At 40.0% G+C, this 26,577-nt stretch overlaps 1 protein-coding gene across 3 annotated transcripts in view; it reads left to right on the top strand.

Annotated features, from left to right (window-relative positions):
- The window catches only part of LOC138751432 (uncharacterized), a 114,553-nt gene extending 89,555 nt beyond the window's left edge, over positions 1-24,998 (top strand). For all 3 annotated transcript variants that reach the window (XM_069913681.1, XM_069913682.1, XM_069913683.1), the window contains 3 exons: positions 8,795-8,921; positions 12,151-12,284; positions 24,583-24,998. In XM_069913681.1, the coding sequence (XP_069769782.1) occupies positions 8,795-8,921; positions 12,151-12,284; positions 24,583-24,702 (381 nt within the window). In that variant the 3' untranslated portion in view covers positions 24,703-24,998. The remainder of the gene's footprint in view (positions 1-8,794; positions 8,922-12,150; positions 12,285-24,582) is intronic.
- Positions 24,999-26,577: the final 1,579 nt, after the last annotated feature.

Raw genomic sequence — 26,577 nt, 5'->3', positions numbered from 1 at the left:
GATGAAAGCAAAATGCAGATCCGGGCCCACTGCATCCATCAGCCTCTGGAAAGTCTGAGCCGCATTTTTTATTCTGAAGGGCATGCGAAGAAATTCAAACAATCCAAATGGGGTTATGATGGGTGATTTTGGGATGTCTTCAGGGTGTGTCAGGATCTAGTGATAGCCCCTGATGAGGTCCACCTTTGAGATTAGCGGAGAAGTCTTGGATATGTGGCATGGGATATCTGTCTGGTGTGGTGGCCTCGTTGAGGCAGCAGTAATCTTTGCATACCCTCCAACCACCCACTGCCTTGGGGACCATGTGAAGAGGGGAGGACCAAAGACTATCAGAGTGCCGCACAATGCCGAGTTCCTCCATCTTTTTGAACTCATCTCTGGCTAGGTTGAGTTTCTCAGGGGGGAGATGCTGCGCCCTGGCATGGAGGGGAGGGTCCTCTGTAACAATTTGGTGCCTCACCCCATGCTTGGGTTCTGCTGAATGGAAGTGAGGATGGTGATGGAGGGGAATTCTGCTAGGACCCGAGCGAATGTGTTGTCACTAGTACTCACTGAGTGCAGCTGGGGGCTGGTGAATTCAATGCTCTTGAGCAAGAGTGACTGAAATGTCTGGGCACGCACCAGCCGGCGCTCCTTAATATCTACCAGGAGTGAGTTGGCCCGCAGGAAATCTGCACCCAATAATGGTTGTTGCACGGCCGCCACTGTAAACTTCCACGTGAATTGTCTGTCCCAGAAGCGCAGTGGTATGGTATGGGTGTCGAATGTTCGGATGTTGGAGCTATTTACCACTTGGAGCTCCCTTTGCCATAGCGGGCCTCCAGGCTGGTTGGGGGAATGACACGGTATTGTGCCCCAGTGTCCACCAAGAAGTGGCAGCCCGACAGGGAGTCTTTAATATGTAGCAGGCTATGCAGTTGGCTGGTCGTCACAGCGATTAAAAATGGCTGGCCTTGGCATATCTCTGGAATGTGCAGGGGAAGCAGCATCAATGGGCCTCAGAACCCCACCATCAGTGATAGTACTGCTCACCAGTGGGACGTGGCATTCGGGTGGTTAGTCAGATGATTGTCGGTGGTCTTCCTTGCTGAGCGCTGATGACTTGGTGCTGTCACCTGCTCGAGCGAAGTGCAGGTGACAACAGGTCTGCTTGGGCAGCCACCTTCCTGAGGTCATCGAAGACTTCCTCTGCGAGGAGCAGCTGGATGTCCTCGGGCAGCCTCTCCAGGAAGAACTGCTGGAACAGTGGGCAGGAGGTGTGGCCATCATAGTGAGCGAGCATGTCACTCATCATGGCGGAAGGGGTCCAGTCCCCCAAGCCATCGATATGCAACAGTCGGGCAGCACCCTCGCAATTTGAGAGCCCGAAAGTGCGGGTTAACAGCTCTTTGATGGCCACATACCCTTCTTGTTCTGGGGGCTGCTGAAGGAAGTCGATGATGCAGGCTGCAGTGTCCTGATCGAGGGTGTAGTAGCGCGTTGTTGGTCTAGATCTGTCGAATGGTGAACTGTGCCTCGCTTGCTGGACCCACACACCTGGTTATGACATCCAGAAGCCGGGCAACTTCAACACTACAGTGTTGATCGCAGGTTGCTCTTCATCTTCTGGTCCAAAGCTCCGTTTAGACCAGTTAGGGTCACCACTGTAGTGAGGTCGCTATGGCTACAGCTAGGTTATAGCTCTCGGTTATATCCCTAATGCTATAACTCGAATCTGCAGGAGAAGAAAGACCCACACACACATCAGTAGAATGTATTCGACACTGAGTTTATTCAGCGGCAACTCTACCTTTTATAGTCAGCTCGACTGCATCATCACCAGGGTGTAGCTTGAGCGGGCCGGCTGCCGATTGGTTACCTTGGATGCCTGGGCCCCGATTGGGTCCCCTGCGATTTACCGGTGGTGAATGGCCAATTTCACCGCTCTGCCAGCAGCCTACGTTATCGGGTTTTTCAGCCCACATGATCCTTGCTGGCCACCGTGTTCGACAGCTATTTCATGTGTTGGCCCGACGCGCGGGTCACTACAATACATTAATTAATTGAAAGTGTAAAAAGGCTTGAGGCCTGGCATTGTGTCCATCTGTTACTACATCCTCTCTAAAATGTATTTTATTTATAGCAGAAATGACAGATTTTAAAGTTTTGCAGTTTATCATTTTTGCTTGTGCACGCTCTCAAGAGAAAGTTCTCATCTAGACTGGAAGTTTTAGAAGACGTAAACCAAGCAGAAAGCCTTAGTCCCATTTCACAATGCAAGTCCTATTACTGATAACAGGCCTTTTCCGAGCGCAGATTTTCATCAGGCAAGACTTCAGCATGATGTAGACAATGACAACATTAAACAGTTTGTTTCAAAGTATCAGAGACCTTGTTTTGAAATTAAATAAACTTTTAAGTTCATGACTACTTCTGTAATTCTTTTGCCATAATTGGAGATCAGTTTTAGCCTTGGTGTGGTATAAAATTGGGAATAATAGATCAACACAGTCTAACTTAGGATGATCAGCAGGTTGTCTATAACAACAGCTCATCTCCAACATGCCAGTTTTACTACACCCCGATATTTAATTTTTTTTCTTGTAAATTTTCAATATTCACACTTAAGTGAGGATAAAATAACCCATCACAGCTTGATAGATTTTATTCAGCAAAAATTATTTCATTTTGATACAATAATGTTGTAACAATCAAAGGCTTATTGTTAAATTCCCCGCAAAACTCTCATAGCTAGCGCAATATAATGAGTCACAATACATAATTTCACTAACATTTCAGCAAAGACACGAGATGGGTTGAGATCTAATGATTAATGTTTCTTCATGTAGATTTCAATTCTGCAGTTGAATTGCTAAAATTATAACCCATGTATCTTCACAGTTCACTGATTTCAGAGATGCTTCTTTAAAGGTATCTTGATGGTGCTTGTTTATTATGTAGTCTGTTTCTCCAATTTAATATCTAATAAAAATCCTGTAAATTATTTTCTGATTGCTTCTTAAGTCGGGATGTGACATTCTGTTGAATCCTATATCAACAGAAATTGAGCCAAAAAAGATTGCTCACCTACACTTTCTATGGATCCACATTGTATCCAGTTCCACTGTTTCCACCTCCCTATCCATTTATTCTTCCTCCCTTCCTCACTTGGAAAGGAATTGGATGTTGTCAATGTGGTGAATGATAAAGGGAGAGAGGATGGAGTCAAGATGTGAGAAAATAAATTCTGTGGAGTGTTCTACAGGACGGGCAGGCACATTGTTTCCACCTACTTTTGCCCCACTGAACATATCTCATCGTATATTGACTCCATCCTCTCTTCCCTTGTCCAATCCTTTCCTATTTACATCCAGGATACCTCCAATGTCCTTCACCTCTTTGACGACTTCTGATTTCCTGGTCCCCACCATCTCATCTTCACCGTGGATGTCACTTTATATTGACTTTCTATTGATTACTTTTATCTTCTTGCTATTTTATAGGTTCTTGGGCATTGTGCTTGAATATCTTTCCGAAATTGTAGTATTAAGTGAATTATCCATTGTTTAAATGTCAAGACAACAGAACAAATTTTGCTGCTTGCATTTGATACATACCCTTCTGTTCCCTGCATGTTCATGTGCCTGTTTGAAACCTCTCAAGTCTTCTTCCACCTCTACTGACAGCCCATTCAAGGCACCTTATTTAAAAAAAGACTAGTCCTACACATTTCCTTTAAACTCCCCCTTCCCTTCAACTTACTTACATGCATGTCCTCCAATGTGATATTTTACCTTGAGAAAAAGCTTATGACTGTCTACCCTGTCAATCCCTCTCATAATTTTATAAACCTCTATCAGTTTAACTCTCTTCCTCTGAAACACCAGATAAAACAAACCTAGGTTTGTCCAACCTCTCCCTTTCTCTCAAACCCACTAATCTCTTCACACACTTTTCCAAGTGTGGACTAACCAATATTTTGTACATCCTTATTTTTATACTAAATGCCCACCCATTGAACACAAGTTTACTATTTGCCTTTACCCACCCTATCTATCTGCATAGCTACTTTTAAGAGTTATGGATCTAAACTCCAAGATCCCTTTGCACATCACTGCTTTCAAGTCCTGCCATTAATGTATTCTCTCCCCCTTCCAAAAGTGCAATTTCTCTGTCCATGTATGAAACTGATCTGTATCTTGTTTTATCCTTTTAACAACCCTCTATACAGTCCACAGATCAACCAATCTTAGTGTCATCCACAAACTTACTAACCCACCCAACATCCAGGTCATTTATATAAATCATAGTAACAAAAGTCCCAACACTGATCCTTGCCATGCATCCCAGACCTCCACCACTACCCTTTGTCTTCTATGGGCCAGCCAATTATGAATTCAAACTACCAATTCACAATGGACCCCATGAATCTATATCTTCTGGATTAGTTTACCACGAGGGACCTTGTCAAATGCTTCCTCAACCACTTTTGTCACCTCAGAAAACTCACTCAGATTTGTACGATATGACCTGACCTGACCTTCACAATGCCAGGATGAGTGTCCCTAATCTGACCACATGCCTCTCCAAATGTGCATAAATCCTAATCCCAGTTATCTTATAGTTTCCCTGCCATTGATTTGAGGCTCATGGGTCTATAATTTCCTGGGTTATCCCTATTTCCTGCTTGAACAAACATAGACTAGTCTGCAGTCCTCCAGGTCTTCGCCTAGTATTAGCAAGGATAGAAAGATCTTTGTCAAGGCCCCAGCAATCTCTCTTGCATCTTTCAATTAGCTGGAATACACCTCATCAGGCCTTGGGGATTTATCCACTTTAATGTTCTTCAAAAGACCCAGCACCCTCTCTCTTCATCTCAGAATGCCCCAATACATTAGCATTCTTGACACTATTACTGTCCTCTATGTCCTTCTATTTGGTGAATACCAATGCAAAGTACTCTTTTAGAGCCTTACCCTCCCTCTTCCTCTGGTTTTAAGGGCAGATTCCCTCCTCTGCCGTTGAGGACCTATCCTTTCCATTGTCATCCTCTTGTTTTAAATGCAAATATAAGATTTCATGACCCCTTTTGAACTTCCTTATGTCCTGCTTGATCTTTTATCCTGCAATCTTAACATTTAGGACCTGTCTCATTTTTTTCTTCCTAAACCTTAATAGTTCCTTTTTTTGTTTACTAGATCCATGATCTCCCTTGTTTTCTAGGGTTCTCTTACCTTGCCATCCTGTCCTTCCTCCTTGCTGGGACATGTTGGTTCTAACACAAATTAGTTGGTTCTTAAACAACTCCACATGAGGTTTGTGGAATTATGATCTCTATTCCTAAAATGCTCTCCCACTGAAACTCCAAACACCTAGCCTGCCTCATTTGCCAATATAAGTCTACATGCTGCTTCAAGAAACCCTCTTAGATGTACTTAACAAATTCTACCTTATCAAAGCCTCTGGCATTATGGACTTCCCAGTCAATATTAGGGGAAATTAATGTCTCCCACTACAACATCTGTTGTATTTGCACCTTCCTGTATTCTGTCCACATACCCGTGTCTCTATATTGGATTGGCCAGTGGGAGGCCTCCAGTACAATCCCATCAGAATGATTATGCCTTTCACATTTTTTATCTCAACCCATTCTGCCTCATATCCATTACATTCCCTCTGAGTGCAGCCGTGATGCTCTCCCTGACTAATAATGCAAACTCCTCCATCTCTTTTAATGCAGGAAGTATTGAGCTGCCAGTCCTGTCCTGTCCCTCTGTAATAGTGATAACATCATAATTCCAAGTATTGATCCAAGCTCTATATTGGGAAGTCTCTTTACTTTGTACACAATGAAGCAGCAATGACTCATTCATCGACCTCAACCCAGCCTGTTCTGATGCTGTTCTTTATTTTAAGGAGTATATTTTTCATCTTCAAGAAGAATCAGTCTACTTTGCAGGACCCCTGCAGGAAGACTGACAGATGTACATCTTAGAATAGAATTACTCCGACACGTCAACCCACTCTATGTATTTTTTCCTTCCAGGTAGCAAAATTATTATAATGATGAATCAAAAGGTACTTTTTTGATGACCCATCCAATGATCTTGATAATTTTCCATTGCTTCTGCTCACCCTCCTAGTTCTGGATTGACATTCAGTGTTGCTAGTGCACATTCAGACTAGACCATCATTTCATTGTTTTTAAAAAAATTCAATAGCACTTTGAAGAAGAATATTTTTAGCTCCACTCTATTGGAAGTGCATCAGAGCCAATTTTAAAAGTGTTCAAAATGTCAAAGTTTTCATTTGTTCGAGCTGTTCATAGATGATGCAGTTAAAACAGCACCGAATGTTGATATTGTATATTCCCATAATGGATTATAGATGAATATTAGAAAGCTATTTTGAATTGTTTCCCGACATTTTAAATAATTTTCCATTTTGTGCAATTTAAACTATTATGGGCATTTGGATCCATAATGTACCCTCCTTTTAAGAGTTCTTAAAAGCTTAATAAATATAAACGACAGAAGATCTAATCATAGTTTCAACATATTAACACTGAGAACATTGTTTCTCCTTCCTTGTAAATTAATATATGCATTCAATAAAATAGAGACCTACCCTAGCGACTTACTCTATTTCACAAGAACTTCAAAATAAATTATACTCAAATTGGTATAGTTACAATTTTGTGGTATTGTGAAAGAAGATGATTTTGAGTTTTGAGTTACTACACCTCATTCCTGCCATAAATTTTTCATTCCCCAATTCAATAGCGTGGCAATGAATGTGCAACAAAAGATATTGACTGGTTTTGGAAATATAATGGCTATATTAACCACATGCAGTTTCATCCAGCTTGGAGGACTAAAGATCTGTCAGCATGTTTCTATCTTCCTCCCCACATTTATTGGTGTTTTATATTTTCCCTCTATTTATTGTGATAATATATTTCCATTACTTCCAGAATTACTATACCAGGTTTCTTAGACTATTCTATTTTAAATAGAAGTAACTGAGAAAGGAAGGTTACTCTTTACCCGTTATCTCAATACTGATCAATTATTAATCAACTCTTCTTCAAATATACCCATGAATGGAGTATTGTTGAAGTAACTTTTGTATTAGAGTGCACAAAAAGTCAGCCAATTTTTTACAAAAATATTCTAATTTATGTAAATCATGACTGCAGGATTGTAAGAACTTGATAAGAGAGCGTGAACTGAAAGGGTTGCTTTTAAATGGAAATATGACAGTGTTGTGGTGGATGATATTTATGCTCATATGCCATCATGTTGAAGTGTTAGGAATAACGAGACCACAGCCGAAGTCGTCAGCCAGAGAAGAGTAGAAGCATTTATTGACGTGCTATCAAGCTTAATATAATCATGACATCTGAAGTGCGAATGATCTCATGACATAGGTACGTTGAGTAGACCAAGGCTTCTCAGTAGACCTGCGGGTTCTGCTGAATCACTATGCCTCGTGGCTGTAATGGCTAATTGCCAGTAGATAGGAGGCTGTTGTGTCGAGCCGTCACAAGACGGGAGCTGTTAGCGCTGGTTCTGCCCACTCCCTCCAAGCGTACCATAAGAGTATGAACAGAATTTTGCCTTTCGGCCCATTGAGCCTGCTCTGGCATTTGAATCATGGCTGATGTAGTTTTCCTTTTTACTCTATTTTCCTACCTTCTCATAATGTTTGACACCCTTATTAATCAAGAAATGACTGAGGTGCATATGAATTTATCTGGCTCCTCTTTACTATTATTGGGATACCTTGTGGAAATTAGGATATACCTCTGTATAAATACTTTGCACTTATAAATGTGCATTTAAGGCTTGTTTAATTCAAACTGTTGTGGTTCCAACTTTGTTAATATTCTCTGTTGATCCAGCTGCTTTACCCTGCTGACAAAATTTATTGAAGGGTTTATAATATTACAGATGTAACTTTACTGTAATCTGAGTTCAAACAGGCTCTCATTTCAGTGTTTCCCAACGAGACCTGTACAAGATGCATTTCTTGGAAACAACTATAGAGTACAATAATAATATTAGAACACATGGATTTTCATGGAAATTCTTGTACCCTGGATTTTAATAGATATTTTATTCTTATTCATTGAAATGTGATAGTTCTACAGCATGGAATTGGACCCTTCGACCAAACAAGTCCATACTGAACAAGCTAATCTAGTTTGCTTGCCTTTGGCTTTTCATCTTCTAAATCTTTCCTCTTCAAGTACTGTCTAAATTTCAGATTTCAGATTTATTGTCCGAGTATGTACATGACATTACATACAACCTTGAGATTCTTTTTTTTCCTGTTTTTGAACATTACAATTGTTTCTGTCTCTACCTGTTCCTCTGGCAGTTTGTTCTACCAACCCTCTGCCAGAGGAAGGGCCCTCTTAGGTCCCTTGTAAGATTTTCCCCCTCTAATCTTAAATCTATGCCCTTTAATTGTAGGTGCTCTGTGATTAGTAAGGGATCGCTTAAGGTGGTATGTGGCTGGAAAGAAAGATGTTTGAAAACCACAGTTTTAATCGTTCCTAATTGACTCATTATGTGCACGGTTTCATAACTCTAAAGGAAATTTTCTCAAGCAAAATATTTCAGTAACAATTGAGTCTAGAGCAGTGATTCTCAACCTTCCTTTCCTACTCACATACCACCTTAAGCAATCCCTTACTAATCACAGAGCACCGATGGCATAGTTAATACTTAAAAATCCTATGTGAGTGGAACGAAAGCCACTGGAATTTTTCAGGGGTATTTTTGACTCCCACATTTTGTTCTATTTGCAGGTTGAACTCTATGCTGTGATCACAGGCCATGGAAGTGATGAGAATGGCTGTGGAGAGTTTTGTGTCACTTCTCATCATTTTATAATTAATTATATATTTAATAATTCAAGGATATTTGACAACGCTGGTAAGAAACTTGGAAATTCTTGCTGTGTTCATATTTTCCATTTTTTGTCACTTCACAAATTTTACATTGAAGCCATGGAAGTAGAATTGGGTTAGGATTAGTGTATCATGTACAAAGGTGTAGAATGAATGAAAGCGAGTGAGATCTGCAAATGCATGCTCAGCCAGTAGAAGGTTAAAGTTTAAAATCAGAATATAATCTGAAATAGTTTCTCTGCACTTCAGGGTTATATAACTGTTTGGAAATACCGAGAGTCGGTCTGGTCCATGTGTTATAATGGCTTCATGAAATAAAGATAAATATTAGTGATAGATATTAATTGGTTATGAGAATTTGATTATATTTTATATGAAGAATAATGAATACTAGGATTTATAGTAATTAGGCTACAATTGAATGATACTTAATAGAATAAATTTGGTTGCAAAAATCCCTCTTTATAGATATAAAAGGAGTATTTGTATCTTTCTAACATCAATAAAGATGTTAAATTTTGCACACTAATAACATCAAAAGATTAGTTTCAAAGACACAACACGCTGCTGTTTGACTGCTTCCATGTCAGCATAGTTCACCCAGTAATATCTTCGCTTCAGAGTCACTGAGTTGTAAACTGAAGGTGTATATATTTATTTCAGAACATACTGTAGTTTAGATCTCCATGGAGATATTGAGGATTCCTACATGTTTATTGTTAAACTAAGGCTTGTTCACTTGGATATTGTAGCTTCTGTGACATCCTCCTTGAGCCAGTTATTAAGAACAGAATTGTACCTCACAATTGTCCATGATAGTTGGCAGTAAATAAGCAGCCACTTTATTTTCCTACAAATTAGTAATTGTACCTTCCTAAATTTGAAATATTCCAAAATTTATATCTACATATTAGAAAGGAAAATAGTCAATATTAACATTATTCTGTCAGTTAGAGCAAATTGTACATTGTAATAACTTAAGAAAGCACAATTTAAATCTTTGACTCTATCTTTTAAGTTTATCTTGAATATTTTGTTGTTAAATTCAGAGGCGTGGCGCTCAGTCCTATTGACCCTGGAAAAGTGGCAATGGACTTGTTCCTTAAACGAATGCAGTCTTTGTAGTGATGTACAATGAAATAGCACAGTTTTGATGACTGATGAATGAAAAGCAGATTGCATGTAATTGGAGATCGCAGCATTCTTGTGACATTGCTGAGCCTTGGTCTTAGCAACTGTCATTTTTAGGAGGTTTTTGGATTATAAACTGGAACTCATCCTCTGGATCAAACTTACAATGATTTAGAATGGGTTTTCCATCTAATAACTGAGGGAGCACTGAACCTTTATGAACTGTTTGTATGGTTACAACCAGTGAAGTAAATGCTGAATGTTCCATCCCATTTTTGATTTGAGCCAGATGTTTGGCTAAGCTTCCAAAATTTGGGAAATATGCAGCCTTATAATAGAGTATCAAGGCACTATCCTCCTGTTGATGATGGCAGATCCGTTTCAGTTTCTGGTTGTGAGTAATCCCCAGAATTTTAATGTTGTTTCTCTTGATGTTTGCACAGTGACTCCCGCTGCAAAACAACGAATTGCATGTCTTGTTCATGACTAGAAATTCGATGATAGTCATGAGGTTTTTAATGAAGATATAGCTAGGTTTTCTCTTGCGAATAATACAAAGAAGTTCTGATGATTCTCAGCAGGTCAGGCAGCATAGGAAGTAAAGGGTAGCCAAAATTTCAGCCCCAAATCCTTCATTGAGGCATTAGTAAAATGCAGGCAGGGGCCTGAATAAAAAGATGAGGGGAGGAGGGAAGAATGGGCAGGGGATTCGTTTTTTTTATTTGTCAGCTATTTGTCAATCCAAGGCTGATGACTGCTCAGGTTGGTTTGCATTAGCTTCATTATCAGAGCAGCTGGCAACATTGCTGCAGAGTGGAGACTCTTCAACAAACAACTAAACTCTGACCTTGTGACGCTAGGAATTCTTGATGAAATAATTAAAGTGGAACCCTGCTGCTTTCAACTTGGTGGGGATTGACTTTGACTTGGACTCTTTGGCGATGCTTTCACTAAAATGTTGATCCAGTATCTGAGCAGGTGCCCCACATCCTCCCCTAGATTTAAGAGATACAGGGTTGTATTTTGTGGCTGAATCTTGCCATTCCATCACGTATCATTTACCAGGTGATGTCTGCCATCAGCCAAGAGCTCCACAGAGAGGTGGATCTGGCGTTTATTTGTTGGATTTGGACTGGGATCTAAAAGGGTGCAAAGATTTTAAGATCTTTTGTATCAAAATGGCATCCTTAAGGAGCACCGATATCAAGAGGCTCGATGGTGGCTGGCACAGGAAGTTACTCACTGCTACAGAGGTGATCCTCAGGGGCTTTGCAGAGATAGGCTATTAAGCCAGATGAGCAGCAGTACAGGCCTTGGCTATGGACTAAGTTAAGTGAAGGAGAAGCAGTCATCTCAATTCAAATGAATGTGAGAAACCAATTGCAAGGATTCATTAATAAGTTCAAGATTCCTTTTATTGTCATGTAATAATACATAAAAACAGTTATTTTAATGATATTGCATGAATGGGTTTGTTTTCTATATATCATAATTTTTTAACAAAATATTTTCACTTTTTAAACTTTTAGAATATCAACAGCACTGACTACACTGACATCCTGTAGGTCTACATTGGGAGACAGTGATTGGTTGGCAGTGATTCTGAGTGCAACCAGCCACCTGCCTGCACTAAGATTGCACCTCTGTCCACTCAGCCACTTAGAATGCTGGGAGCTAGGCTTCTGCTGGGAAACCACTCGAGGGGCCACGCTTGAACAAATGGTGCAAGGCCACAGAGAATGCAACCCATCATGTGGTCATTATCTGGTTGTTTGTATGAAAGTTTGCTCTAGACAAATTAGCTGCCTCATTTCCAAAGCAGACCTCTGACAGTGACTATCCCACAAAGGGTTCTTTAATAGCTGCAAAGCGTCTTAAAGTTGAGAAAGATTTTAAGAAAATCCAACTTAATTTTTCTTTCTTTCTCTCGCCTTTTCTTAGAGGCTTACTGGTAATTTATTTTCAAAACTCAGCTTATTAAAAACTAAAATGAGAATGAGGAAAGGTGCAGTTTGGCTACTTGTTAAGCTCTTCTGCCAAAGCATAATGATGAATTGATATCGCATAACAAATGTAATTATATATAATGAACAGGAACTAAATATCAAGTTTGTTCCATCTAGGCACTTCTTTTGGTTGCGCCAACAAGGTTTCAGAGGGTGTAGTCCCAAATGAACATGGCACATGGCTCTATGGCAGAAATGGTTGGTGCGATGGACAAAATGTGTTACCTTGGACGAGAGATGTCACTAAGCAGGTAACAATTAACTAATTATTCATTGTGAATGGAAGAGTTGAAAAGAACTGTAAATATTCCAATAAATTGCTGTCCTTTTTTTAATATACCTTTCTGGATTTAATTGTTATTTCAGAATATTCCATCATTTTTTCTAGTTAATAATTATTTCTGAAGATTCATTGACTCTTTATTTCATGCAAATGGATCATGTTTTGCAGTAATTAAAGAGTATGAGCACTGATTATAATTTTTGCATTGTAAGTTTAAAAAAAATAGAATTTTAACCTGAAAGAAAATCCTTTTTTTTGTCTTTGAGCAAGGCATGTTGAGATTTATTATGACTTATGGTAATAACATTATGCACAATTTCACAATCCACATACCAGCTACATATTGGGTATTATCCATAATTCTCCTCAGAAGTTGAAAGAAACATCTCCAAATAGTGAGAAGAGAGATATGCCTCTCCCTGTAGCCACAATTGCAGAAGAAAAGGAGTAGGGACAGAGCCACATTGGTTATGGTGGATACAAGTCTTTTTTGCTCTGGATCTATCCAGGCCATGCTAGTATTCTGCCTGGGTAATCAACAACCCAATGAAATGATCATTTAGGTGAAGTGACGAGGTGTGTGTTGGTGAGCACTTTGGGTCCAGTGATCACATACTATTGGGTTCAAAATAATTATGGAGAAAGATAGGTCTGGACCCAGGGTTGAGATTTTTGATTGGAGAAGTGCTAATTTTGAGGAGATGAGAATGGATTTGTAAGATGTGGACTGGGATAAATTGTTTTATGGGAAGGATGTAGAAGGAAAATGTAGAAGGAAAATTTCACTTATGAATAAGTGAAATTTTAAGGAAATAGAGACGCTATGTACCTGTTAGGATGAAAGGTTAAAAGTTTTAGGGAGCTTTAGTTTTCAAGGGTTATTGGAAAAAGAGAGAGGTGTACAAAAAGTATAGACAGCATGAAGTAAATGACATGTTAGAGGAATATAAAGAAATGTAAAAAGAATCTTAAGAAGCAAATTAGAAAGGCTAAGTGGAAATATGAAGTTGGTGAAGTAAGGTGAAAATAAATCCAAAGGGTTTCTACAGATATATTAGGACCAAAAGGATAGTGAGGGATAAAATTGGTCCCCTAGAGGATGAGAGTGGATGACTATTCATGGAGCCAAAAGAGATGGGGGTGATTTTGAACAGTTTTGTTTTAGTATTTGCTATGGAGAAGGATATTGATCTGTGTAAAAAAAGGGAAATAAGTAGGGAATTTATGGAAATGATGATGATTAAAGAGGAAAGTCTGGCACTTTTAAGGAAAATAAAGGTGGATAAGTCTCCAGGTCCTGATAACCTCCCTAGGACCTTGAGGGAGATTAGTGTAGAAAATAGTAGGGGCTTTGACGGGGATATTTAAAATGTCATTAGTAACGGGAATGGTACCAAAGGATTGGAGGGTAGCTCATGTAGTTCCATTGTTTAAAAAAGGTGTTATGAGTAAATCTAGTAATTATAGGCCTGTAAGTTTGACATCAGTGGTGGGTAAGTTAATGGAAAGTATTCTTAAAGATGGTATATATAAATATTTGGATAGGCATGGTTTGATTAGGAACAGTCAACATGGATTTGTGAGGGGAAAATCTTAACAAATTTTTTGAGGATGTTATTCAGGAAGTTGATGAGGGTAAGGCAGTGGATGTTGTATATGTGGACTTTAGTAAGGACTTTGATAAGGTTCCTCAGGGAAGGTTAGTTAGGTAGTTCAATCACTGAAGTAGTAAATTAGATTCAACATCGTTGAATGGGAGATGCCAGAGAGTAGTGGTAGATAACTGTCAGATTGGAAACCGGTGACTAATGATGTACCTCAGGGTGCAGTATTGGGTCCATTACTATTTGTCATATACATTAATGATCCGGATGATGGGGTAGTAAATTAGATTAGTAAGTATGTGATGATACTAAGATGGGTGGAGCTGTGGATAGTGAAGAAGGGTTTCAAAGCTTGCAGAGGGATTTAGGCCAGTTTGAGAGTGGACTGAAAAATGGCAGATGGAACTTAATGCAGTTAAGTGTGAGGTGTTACATTTTAGTAGGGCTAATCAAAATGGTGCTAATCAAAATAGGACATACATGGTGAATGATAGGGTATTAGAACAGAGGGATCTAGGAATAATGGTACATAGTTCCCTGAAGGTGAAGTTACATGTGAATAGGGTGGTGAAGAATGCTTATGGTATGTTGGCCTTTATAAATCAGAGCATTTAGTATAGGAGGAACTCAGTTATGTTAAAATTGCACAAGGTATTGATGAGGCCAAACTTGGGAATATTATGTACAGTTTTGGTTACCAAAGTATAGGATAGATATCAACAAATTGGAGAGAGTGCAGAGAAAATTTACTAGAATGTTGCTGGGGTTACAGGGTCTAAGTTATAGGGAAAGGTTAAATAAGTTAGGTCTTCATTCTTTGAAGCACAGAAGGTTGAGAAGGAATTTGATTAAGGTCAGTAAAATTAAGAGGAGTATAGATGGAGTTGATATGGAGAGGCTTTTTTCCTTTAAGAAAGAGGGAAACACAAATGAGAGGACACAAGTTGAGAGTTAGGGGGCAAAAGTTTAGAGGAAACATGAAGGGGGACTTTGTTATTTAAAGAATGGTGGGTGTATGCAATGAGCTTCCAGACGAAGTGGTGGAGGCAGGCTCGATATTAGAATTTAAGGAGAAGTTGGTTATGTATATGGACGGGAAGGGAATCGAGGGTTACGGGTTGAGTGTAGGTCAGTGGGGTGAGGAGGGAGAAAGTGTTTGGCATGGACTAGAATGTTTCTATGCTGTAATTGTTATATGGTTATATGAATTCTCCAAATTCAAGTAACCCACTACCCCTCAACCTCTCCCTCCTTCCAAAGCATACCTTACTTCTGACTCCATTTCTGTTACCCAGTTCCTTTCCTTCTTCCCACCTACCCTCCACCCATAAACCCCTACTGTTCCCATCAGGGAATCATCCATGCCTTGGATGGTGCCATCAATCTACTTCCTGCAGCAGCTGTCTCCACCTTCTCTCTCCCCTTCACCCCTCCTGCCTTCTGCAACACCCCTGCTCCTTTTTTCCTTTGTTGTCATCCCCTATTACCATCTCCTTACTCCACCCCTCTTGGCTTCATCTGTCCATCATCCTCCACCCCTCCTTGATCCAACTTTCACCCACTAACTACTCTCCCTCTCTTTAATACTCTCTGTTTTCCCTCCGCTTTCTCAGACTGGAAGCAGAATTTTGAGGCAAAATGTCAACTGTCCATTTTCTTCCATGGATGTGGCCTGACACACTGAGTTCCTCCAGCAGTTTGTTTTTTTGCTCTAGATTCCAGTATCTGCAGTCTCTTGTGTCTCCATTCATGCTTCAAATTATGTTTTAATTTTTTTTAAATTTAGACACAGCACTGTAACAGGCCTTTCCAGCCCATGAGCCTGTGCTGCCCACAATTACAGCCAATTGACCTACAACCCTGGTACATTTTGAAGGATGGGAGGAAACCAGAGGAGACCCATGTAGACACAGGGAGAATGTACAAGCTCCTTTCAGACAGCACCAGATTCTAACCTTGTTCACTGATGCTGTAACAGCATTGCACTAACTGCTATAGTAATCGTGCTGCACTGAGCTGGAGACTGTGACTATCAGATGGCCCCATACTCAACTAGCACTGCTGCTGGGATCTGAATACAGTAAAATCCCCATTATTCAATGTAGTGATAGAGTGCTAGTGATACTGCTGATCACTAGAGGGAGTTTGTGGAAGCTTTGGTTGGATTCAAGATGGATGACACCACATGGCCTTGAAGCCTATAGCTAATAAACTATAGTTGTTTTAAAATAACCCATTTCTTTATTATAATAAAAAGAAACATCACATGGTACCAGAAGTGGAAGAAACACCAGGAGTGTGCAGAGTGTGATTCATTTGTTATCAGCAAAGATATGGAGAGTTTAAAGAATCCTGACACTGTAAATTGGTCTGGAAATGTTGACCAAGAGCAGAGGTTTTTCAAACAACAATTCATCCTGTACCTGCAAGCCACTGGAGTCAAGAGCAAACCGGATGCATGGAAGATTGCACTACTACTTACTGTGGTGGGACCTCAAGCCATGATGGTTTTCATCACATTTGTTTTCACCGACGCAGCTGACTAGGGCAAGTTCGACAAGTTTATCAAGATGTTTGATGAACACTGTTCATCAAAGAAAAATTAAATGTTCAAGATGTACGTGTTTTGCTCGCGCACACAGCCGCAGGGAGAGAACTTTAATTCTTTTTTAACCAAGTTGAAATTTAAAGGAAGAAAGTGCAATTTTGGTCACTGCAAGATTCAATGATCCATGATCAAATTGTGTTTGGATTATTGGTAGGAAAGTAATAGAGAGATTGCTGCGAGAGACAGGGCTTACCTTAGCTGGAGCAGTGAAGATATATCGCACCAGTGACATACCTCTGCAGCCCGCAAAAAAAAGTTCGGTGATAGTGCAAAAGCCTGTGAAAACGAAGGCATTGCCATGGTCACAGTATGTGTCCACATACATAAACAAAAAATGAGATTTAGGAAACAACAAAAAGATGGAGAAACATTCAATTGTAAACAATGTGGCACTAAATATGCACCAAAACAATGCCCAGCCTATGGAAAAGTCTATAATAAGTGCAAAGGGCAAAATCACTATGCAAAGGAATGTTTTTTCCAGAGGGAAACAAAATAGAAGTGAAACTACACACTATAAAAGAAATTGCTCTCAGTGATATACTCTTCGCGGGCATGATCATGCAGATTCTAAACCAACAGGCCAAACACGAACAGAGTTGAGCAGGAAAAATGGACTGTATCATTGCAAGCAAATGGAACAAATATTCCTTTCAAGCTGGATACAGGGGCAAAGATCAATTTGATCTGAGAGCGTGACATCAGGGGAATAAAGATAAAGCCATACATCCTTGCAAATCTTGTACAGCTCAAAGCCTACAATGGAGAGAACATTGACATGTAAACTCAAGAAAAGTTAAAGAGCACCACCTCAGGTTTACAGTGGTCCCAGATGGATATAAATAACTGCTTGGTGACAAAGCATGTGAAAACTTAAACCTAGTCAAGAGGGTGTACACACTAAGGAAACCTATGGTGTCAGCTGATGCATTATCCAGGGCAATGATGCAGAGTGAAGAACATAATGAGAGTTCCATAGAAACAGGTGTGAATCTCCACATGAACCTGATCACTGAATCTCTTCCCATATCTGACATGAAATCCAAGCAGATCATAGCTGAAACAAGAATCTGAATGAGGCATGGGCTAGAGGTGAATGTCAACCATACAGCAATATCAGAGCTGAGCTGAGTGTTGTCAATGGGCTTCTACCTAGAGCAGAATTATCATTCCTCCATCACTGCAACAATGGTGGATGAGGGGCACCTTGGAATAGAAAAATGCAAGAGGAGGGCCAGAACTGCTGTTTATTGACCAGGGATAAATGCTGATATGGACAGGATGGATTAAAGGTGAGAGAATTGTTTAAAACATCACACAAAGCAGAAAAAGGAACCTATGCTAATCCATGGAAGAAAATTGGGACTGATCTGTTTCACGTGGATGGAAAGAATGACTTGCTAGTTATTGATTATCTATCAAACTATCCGGAGGTTGTGGTGCTTTCTAATTTGTCTGCTGCTTGTGTGATATTGCAGAAGAGTATGCTTTTCGACATGTCACCTCAAGTCCTCTGCATCCACAGTCAAACGGTAAAGCAGAGAAAAGAGTTCACATAGTTAAACAGTTGCTCAAGAAAGCTCTAGACAGTGGCTCAGATCTGTATCCAGCTCTGTTGAACTACAGAGCTTTGCCACTTGAACATGGCATGTCTCCCGCTGAGCTTCTGATGGGACGTAGACTACATATCACACTTCCCTACTCCGCAGACCCAAACAAGAACAGAGATGTCGAAGATGTTGAATGGAAACAAAAGCATCTGCAATAGAGACAAAAGGCAAACTATGATAGGTCAGCAAGAAGCTGAGAGCCACTGGTACAACATGACACAGTGAGACAAAAAAGCTACTGTTCTGGGAGAAATAAATATAAGATCCTACACTGTCAGAACTGAGGATGGTGAAATACTGGTAAGGAATTGTAAGAGCCTGCTGAAAACACAAGACACTGCAGAAACAGACAATTGTAGAAGATTCAACCTGCACAGCAACAGAGGAAACACCACCAATGCTAAACAGTAGTGGACCAGCAGAGTTGACACGAGCACCCATGTTAAGAAGATCCACATGTGTCATCAAAGCATCTGACAGACTGAATCACCAAAAGAAAAAAAAGCACTTAAAAAGTTTGTGCTACTGATGTGTTTACGCTGGTGTTGAACTTTAAATTGAAATGAACACTGTATCACCATGTGATATTGCTAGATTGAACATCTCAAGGAAAGGGGATGTAGTTATAGAGTGCTAGTGATACGCCTGATCACGAGAGAAAGTCAGAGACTCATTTATGGCAGCTTCAGTTGGATTCAAGAAAGATGCCTCCACATGATCTTGTGTCTATAGATAATAAAATATAGTTGTTTTAAAAGGACCCGAGTTTCTTTATTACAATAAAAGAAACATTACATCCAGCACTGATAGGGATCGCGGATGTCAGATATACAAGTTTTCCAGTTACTGAGACTCATTCTTTCAATGCCTAACTAATCCACCTGCATTAAGAATACATCGTTTAAAAGACAAAAGACAGTGCAAAATGTAAAGCAATTTATAAAAAAAATTGTAGTCTTTACTTATATAAAGTTTACTTTAATCAGGTAATTCCCTTAACTTTCAAAATTTAAATTCGAACCCTGGTTGTTGGCATAATTAATCCCCTCTCCTCGCGCTGACATGATTAACCCCCTCTCCTCGCGCTGACATAATTAACACCCTCTCCTCGCACTGACATAATTAACCCCCTCTCCTCGCGCTGACATAATTAACTCCCTCTCCTTGCGCTTAGATAATCAACCCCCTCTCCTCGCGCTGACAGCCCAACTCACCTCCACACCAGTGTCCCGGTCAGGCCCTTGATACAACCAGACTCACCTCCGCACCAGTGTCCCGGTCAGGCCCTTGGTACAACCAGAATCACCTCCACACCAGTGTCCCGGTCAGGCCCTTGGTACAACCAGACTCACCTCCACACCAGTGTCCCGGTCAGGCCCTTGGTACAACCAGACTCACCTCCACACCAGTGTCCCGGTCAGGCCCTTGGTACAACCAGACTCACCTCCACACCAGTGTCCCGGTCAGTACCTTGGTACAACCAGACTCACCTCCACACCAGTGTCCCGGTCAGTACCTTGGTACAACCAGACTCACCTCCACACCAGTGTCCCAGTCAGTACCTTGGTACAACCAGACTCACCTCCACACCATTGTCCCGGTCAGGCCCTTGGTACAACCAGACTCACCTCCACACCAGTGTCCCGGTCAGGCCCTTGGTACAACCAGACTCACCTCCACACCAGTGTCCTGGTCAGGCCCTTGGTACAACCATACTCACCTCCACACCAGTGTCCCGGTCAGGCCCTTGGTGCAACCTGACTCACGTCTGCTAGTCTTCTCAGCAGTCTACACGTACTCTTTACATCTTATAAATCAGAAGACTCTGTGGGATGAACAGCAATTGTAATAGAAAGAGGATTAAATCTGGCTTTTTTTTCAATATATTCTGCACAACCACTGATCACTTTCTGCTATAATGGCCCTCAGCCATATGAACTCCTTTATTCTTGTTGATAATGGATCAGAGTGCACAAAGACAAGATGCTAAATAATCCAATTTACAGGGAAATAGTTCTTTGATGTATACTGGACTACAGTAATTTCCTGGTCTCCATTACCGGTTTTCTGTATTTCATCAATTATGTTCTCTCTGTAATAAAAATATTATTTAGTAGATCAATTCTGAAAATATTCTTTTATTACTTGTTTATGTCCTAAAGCAATGTAACTGTTTGCTAGAAAAGTTCCTATTAAAAACAGTTGCCTTCCAGCAAAACAATAATAAAATATTGATTAGCTTAGCATTTTTCACCAAACACACCAACTTTAACTTGAAAGATGTTCTGTTCTAGTTTCCTCAGGATTTTAAATAATTTATCTTATTTTCTAACTCCACTTTCTACAGGGCATATGTTTGTAAAATATAGATTGCATTTCATCCGTTCACTCTTTGCAGTTGGGATTTTAATTCAGCACTTTTTTCACTATCTAATACTGAGACTGTCATATGCTAGATCATGTATGGATCTGGTGTTCTTTGAGTGGAACTTCTGAAAATCAAGCTGCATGTACCCCATGAAATATTAAGTCTGCATTTCAGAGAATGAAGTTGTTTCTGAAAGCATAGAATATATTTTCCATGTAATCATGTACCATTCTGTTCATGTCAAATGTGAACATTTTTTTAAAATAAGCTCTTTAGGTTTGCATTTCAGAGCACAATATTGGATCATGTAAGATCATTTATTATGGATTAGCTGCTTTATAATAAGGAGAAATTGCTGGATATGTACAGAGGGTCGAGGTGATGTCAAGAACCTGAAAGCATTTTTTGAAATGGAGACATTTCATTTATATTTGCTATTACATGTATCAAGGCAAACAGGATTGCTGGTTTATGGTGTCACATGCTGGCTTTCTACACGAAAAAGATGGAATTTAAATCACACTTTAAAAGTTTAGATTTATTGTCTGAACAATGAAATAGTAGTCAAGTGAAATAAAGAATTCTCTATATACTGTAATACATAAAGATGTTGAAGAAACTCACCTGGTCATCGAGTATCTATAGAAAGTAAAAGTTAACAATTTTTTCAGGCTGGAGCCCTTTGTTAAGCCCTTCACAAAAAGGACAGGATTCCTCTTGTCCTCACTTACCATCCCACCAGCATATTATTTTTCTAATTTCCACCACCTACAGCATGATCCCACCACCAGACATATCATTCTTTCTACTTTCTGCAGGGACTGCCCTCTCCAGCACTCCCCTTGTTTACTCATTCTTTCCTACTTGGTACTTACCCCTGTGATCGCAAGAAATAGTACACTTGCATGCACACCTCCTCATTCACCATCATTTGGGGCCTCAGATTGTCCTTCCAAGCAACATTTCACTTGTGAATCTGCAGGGGTCATCTACTGCAACCGGTGTTCCCTTTGTGGCCTCCTCTACTTTGGAGAGACTGAACATAGACTGAGAGATCACTTGGTTGAGCACCATCATTCTGTCCATTGCAATAACTGGGGCCTCCCAGTGGCCAATCATTTTAATTCCACACACCTTCCCCACATTGACATTGTCTGTCCAAAGCCTCATGCACTGCCAAACTGAAGCTACCTGCAAATTGGAGGAAAAACACTTAATATTCCATCTGGACACTTTCCATCCAGATAGCATTAACATCAAAGAATTTAGTTTCCATTGAAACTCCTCCCTGAAGTCTCCCTCATTCCATATCTTCTTCTCCTTTCCTCTAGATCCCCACCCCCTTCCCTTCCCTCTCCACACCCCTCCTCTGATCACTTCCCAGCCCTTTGCTCTTCTTCCCTTCCCATATCAGTTTTGAAGTCCGTTAATGCAAAAACATACAAAAGATAAATCTAAACAAAGAAAGAAATGTAAACAAACTGACTGCAATGCAGAAGAAAAATAAATATTCAATAATAAATAATGTGCAAAGTAGGAGTCCTTCAATAAGTGTCCGATTGAGTTTGTTGTTTAGGAGTGTGGTGGTGGAGGGATAGCAACTGTTCCTGAACCTATGTCACCTATACCTCTTTCCTGATGGCAGCACTAAGAGAGCAGAGGATGTCCTGGGTGGTGTGGATCCTTGATAATTGTCACTGCACACTGACAATAGTGTTTGTGTAGATTTTCTTGATGGTGGGGAGAGTTTTCTTGATGTTGGGCTGTTTCCACAACCTTTTGCTAAACTTTCTGGTCAGAAGTATTGGTGACCCATACCAGGCCATGATGCAGGCAGTCAGCACATTTTCCACTACATACAGTGTATAGAAGTTTCCCAAGGTTTTCAAAATCATTCATACCAAATCCCCGCAAACTCCTGAGGAAGTAGACACGAGCTTTCTTCATGATGACATTGGTGTGTTGGGTGCAGGAAAGGTTCACTGAGATAGTGACTCCCAAGAAACTAAATTTACTCACCCTCTTCACCTCTGAACCCCCAATGACCATTGGATCGTACACCTCAGTTTTTTTCCTTCCTAAAGTTCACAATCAGCTCCTTAGTTTTGGTGATATTGCGTGTGAGGTTATTGTTGGTACACCATTTGGCCATGTTTTCAATCTCCCTCCTGTATGCTGAGTCATCGCCCTTTTTATACAACTTCCTACCACGGTATCATCAGCACATTTGTAGATGGTGTGGTTCTCGTCCCTAGCCACACAGTCATAGGTGTAAAGCGATTAGAGCGGATGCTAAGAATGCAGCCCTGTGGCGCTCTGGTACTAATGGAGATAGCGGAGATGTTCTTACAATTCCTCATGGATTGGGGTCAGGTAGTGAGGAAATCAAGGATCCAATTACAGTGGGGTATTGAGGCCTAGGTATTGGAACCTTGCTGATGGCCTCTTGCTGATGGCCTGTCCCTTCCTTCCTCTCCTCTCCTTCCCCCATCTTTTTATTCAGGCACCTACTTACCTTGATGAATGGCTCAGACCCAAAACAATGGTTACCCTTTACTTCCTTCTGATGTGCATGATCTGCTGAGTTTCTCCAATATTTTTGTTAATAAGATTCCACCTGCAAATTACTTGAAAAGTAGAGAATAAATCCTCAGGAATGTTCTGAGAGTTTCCTTGAAAAATATATATTTAGAATATATATAATATTCTCAGAGTACATACAACCCTGAGATTCCTTTTTCCTGCGGGCGTGGCAGAATCGCCACTAATTGTTAGTGCAAAAAGTAATCTGCACCAAGGGTGAACATGTAAAAAGAACTATAAATACATAACAAATGTAAACAAACTGTGTAATTTAGGGAGAGCAAAGAAAATCAATAAAGTGCACAAGTAAGAGCACATTTTCACTGATTCCTGGGAATCTCCAGCCTGTGACAGATAAAAATGTAAAAACATTAGCTGGGATACCACCAAGAACCTCAAGCCCCCTCATCACACAGTATCTGTGGGTCTCTGCAGATCCCATCAGCCACCTCAGAGCCGAGAGAACAGGAGTGAAGTAAGCCATCTTCATTCCTGATAACTGAGGAGAGGATAGAAAAGGCAATGCAATTAGAACTAAATTTGTGGTCTGAATTTTGCTAGGATATTTATAAAAGGTTCCACATGAACCTTTATGGCATATAGTTTTGCAGGTGCTGCAGCGTTCAAAACTCCCCAGCAAAGCAGGAGCAGGTGGAGAGCATAGAACAGAGAACACCACAGCACAGTGCAGGCCATTTGACCCTCGATGTTGTGTCCCTCTTTCTACCAAAACAAAAAAAACCTTCCTTCCTTGTGACCCTCTATTTTTCTTTCATTCATATGCCTGTCTAAAAAATGCCCTAATGTTTCAGCCTCCACCACCACCAATGGCAAGGCATTGCAGGCACCCATAACTCTGTTTAAAAAATAAATTACCCATGGTGTCTCCCCTAAACCTTCCTCCCTTCACTTTGTACAGATGTCCTCTAGTGTTTGCTACTCCTGGCCTGGGAAAAAGGTGCTGGCTGCCTACCTTATCTGTACCTCTCAGAATCTTGTAGACCTCTATTAAGTCACCTCTCATCCTTCTATGCTCCAAAGAGAAAAGCCCTAGGCTGCTAACTTTGCCCTCATAAGACATAGGCAACAAATACAAATTATTGGACTGAAGGAATTTAATTTAAATTACTGTCTTGTTTTAAAATATACTTGGCATCCCAAACAATGATACATTAAAGGTAATATAACAGCAAAAGGTAACAGAAAATCAGATCAGGCAGGAATATAACAGAAAATAAAGTTAGTGTTTAGGGTTGAGGACCTTTCATCAAAATTGCTTTTGTTTTGGTGCAGTAAAAATAACTGGATAAGAATTATGTGAAAACTTGAGATTGATTTCTCTAAATGAATGAACATAGGAAGTAGGAACAGGAGTAGGCCAAAAATGGCCCATCGAGCCAATTGTATTGGGTGCAAATTGTATTAATGTCAAAATGTAAAGTATATTAATTCATTTGAACCATTACCAACTTATTTTTGATTCTCTTCATCAGGTGAATATGGATGGGACAAACAGCATTATGTATTTTGGCTGGTTTAAAGGCAAGGATCCAAACCCAAAACAGAACCCTGGTGAAATTATAATGTATTCCTACCTGATATTCTACAAGTGAAATAACTCATTACTAACTAGGATTTAAAATTATTAATGGCTGAGAAGCAGTTTGTCACCAACAATGGGTTTATTTACTGAGCAGGTAATGTTTCTGTCTGTATTCATTTGGCTTGCCTGTTGATGTTCCTATCTTCAATGATCATTATAACAGTGTATGTCTGTTACTTGGTCCAGCTAAACTGGACACTGCAATTTCTTAACTTAAGTGGCTACTTTCAGCCTCATGTTTTATAGAAGAACATTAAAATAAAGAATCAAAATTGACCAGATCCACATCTGGAAGCTTAATTCAAAGACTAGCCTTTTCTAAAGTTAATTTTTAATTCTGGCGACAATATAATTCTACCAGTTTTGTAATAGACAATATCTTTTACTCCATGGATTGCATTACATTTTTTTTAAACTCCACATTTTGTAATCTTTTTTTAAAAAAAGTACTATAAAAATTGTTATATATACAAAATAATGGGTGTGGCAAATATTACTTCATTTCCTTAAAAAGCTGAAATGATGTATCTGTATTCCCAGATTCCCATGTCGACTGCACTCCTCAGCGACCTACCATTTACTTTGTATATCTTTCTTTCTTTAATTTGTCCTTCCAAAATGCAACACTTCATACATCTGCTTTAAATTCCATCTGCCATTTTGAAACCCATTTTTCCACGCAGTCCAGATCCCTTTGCAAGCTTTGAAAGCCTTTATTCGTGTCCACTAAACTCCCAATCTTTGTGTCATATGCAAACATGCTGATCCAATTTACCATATAACCATTTAGGGCATTAAGAGATGACAAACAACAATGGACCCAGCAACAATCCTTGAGGCACACTACCAGTCACAGGCCTGCAGTCAAAGGCAATCATCCACTACCATGCTCTGGCTTCCATAAAGCCAATGTCAAATCCATCTTACTACTTCACCATGAATAGCGAGCGACTGATCCTTCCTCACCTCCAATGTGGGACCTTGTCAAAGGCCTAACAGGTCCATGTAGACAACATTCACAGCCTTTCCTTCATCAACTTTACTGGTTACCCACCATTGAAAAACTATGAGATTTGTTAAACACAATCTACCACATGCAAAGCCAATTTTGACTATCCCTAATCAGTTCCTGACTATCCAATCTCTTAGAACACTTTCCAATTACATACCTATGATTGATGTCAGGCTCACTGACTTATAATTTACTGGTTATTTTTGGAGCCTTTTTTTTAAAAAAAAACAGAACAATACAAGCTACCCTCCAAAACTTTATCTCCTCACCCAAGGACATTTTAAATACATCTGCCAAGGCCCCTGCAATTTCTGCACAAGCCTCCCTCAAGGGAATACCTTGTCTGCCCCTGGGGAATTATCCACCAAGCACCTCCTCCTCTTTAATCTGTATGGGTTCCATGACCTCACCGTATATTTTTCTCACTTCCCTAGACTCTATGTCAGTTTCCTAAATATAGATGCAAAAAAAAATTTTTGAGATCTCCCCAACCCCCCCCCCTCCATTTCTTCTGACTTGATACATATCTGATCACTGTGATCTTCAAGAGTACCAATTCTGTCCCTTACTTTCCTTTTTCCTTGTAATATACCTGTAGAAGCTCTTAGGATTTTCCTTCATCTTGTCTGCCCAAGTAACCTCATGACTTCTTTTTAGCTCTCCTGATTTTCCTCAAGATTTTTCCTGCATTTTTATTCTCCTCAAATACCTCATTTGCTCACTGTTGCTATATTTGCGGTATGCCTCGCTCTTTTTTTGAACCAGATCCCCTATATCCCTCTAAAACCAAGGTTCCCTATGTTTGTTAACTTTAATCCTGACAGGAACATAGAAATGCTGTACTCTCAACATTTCACCTTTGAATATCTTCCA

The sequence above is a fragment of the Narcine bancroftii genome, chromosome 1 (assembly GCF_036971445.1).
Source record: "Narcine bancroftii isolate sNarBan1 chromosome 1, sNarBan1.hap1, whole genome shotgun sequence".
Taxonomy (NCBI): domain Eukaryota; kingdom Metazoa; phylum Chordata; class Chondrichthyes; order Torpediniformes; family Narcinidae; genus Narcine; species Narcine bancroftii.
This window is presented reverse-complemented; position numbering and strand designations above follow the sequence as displayed.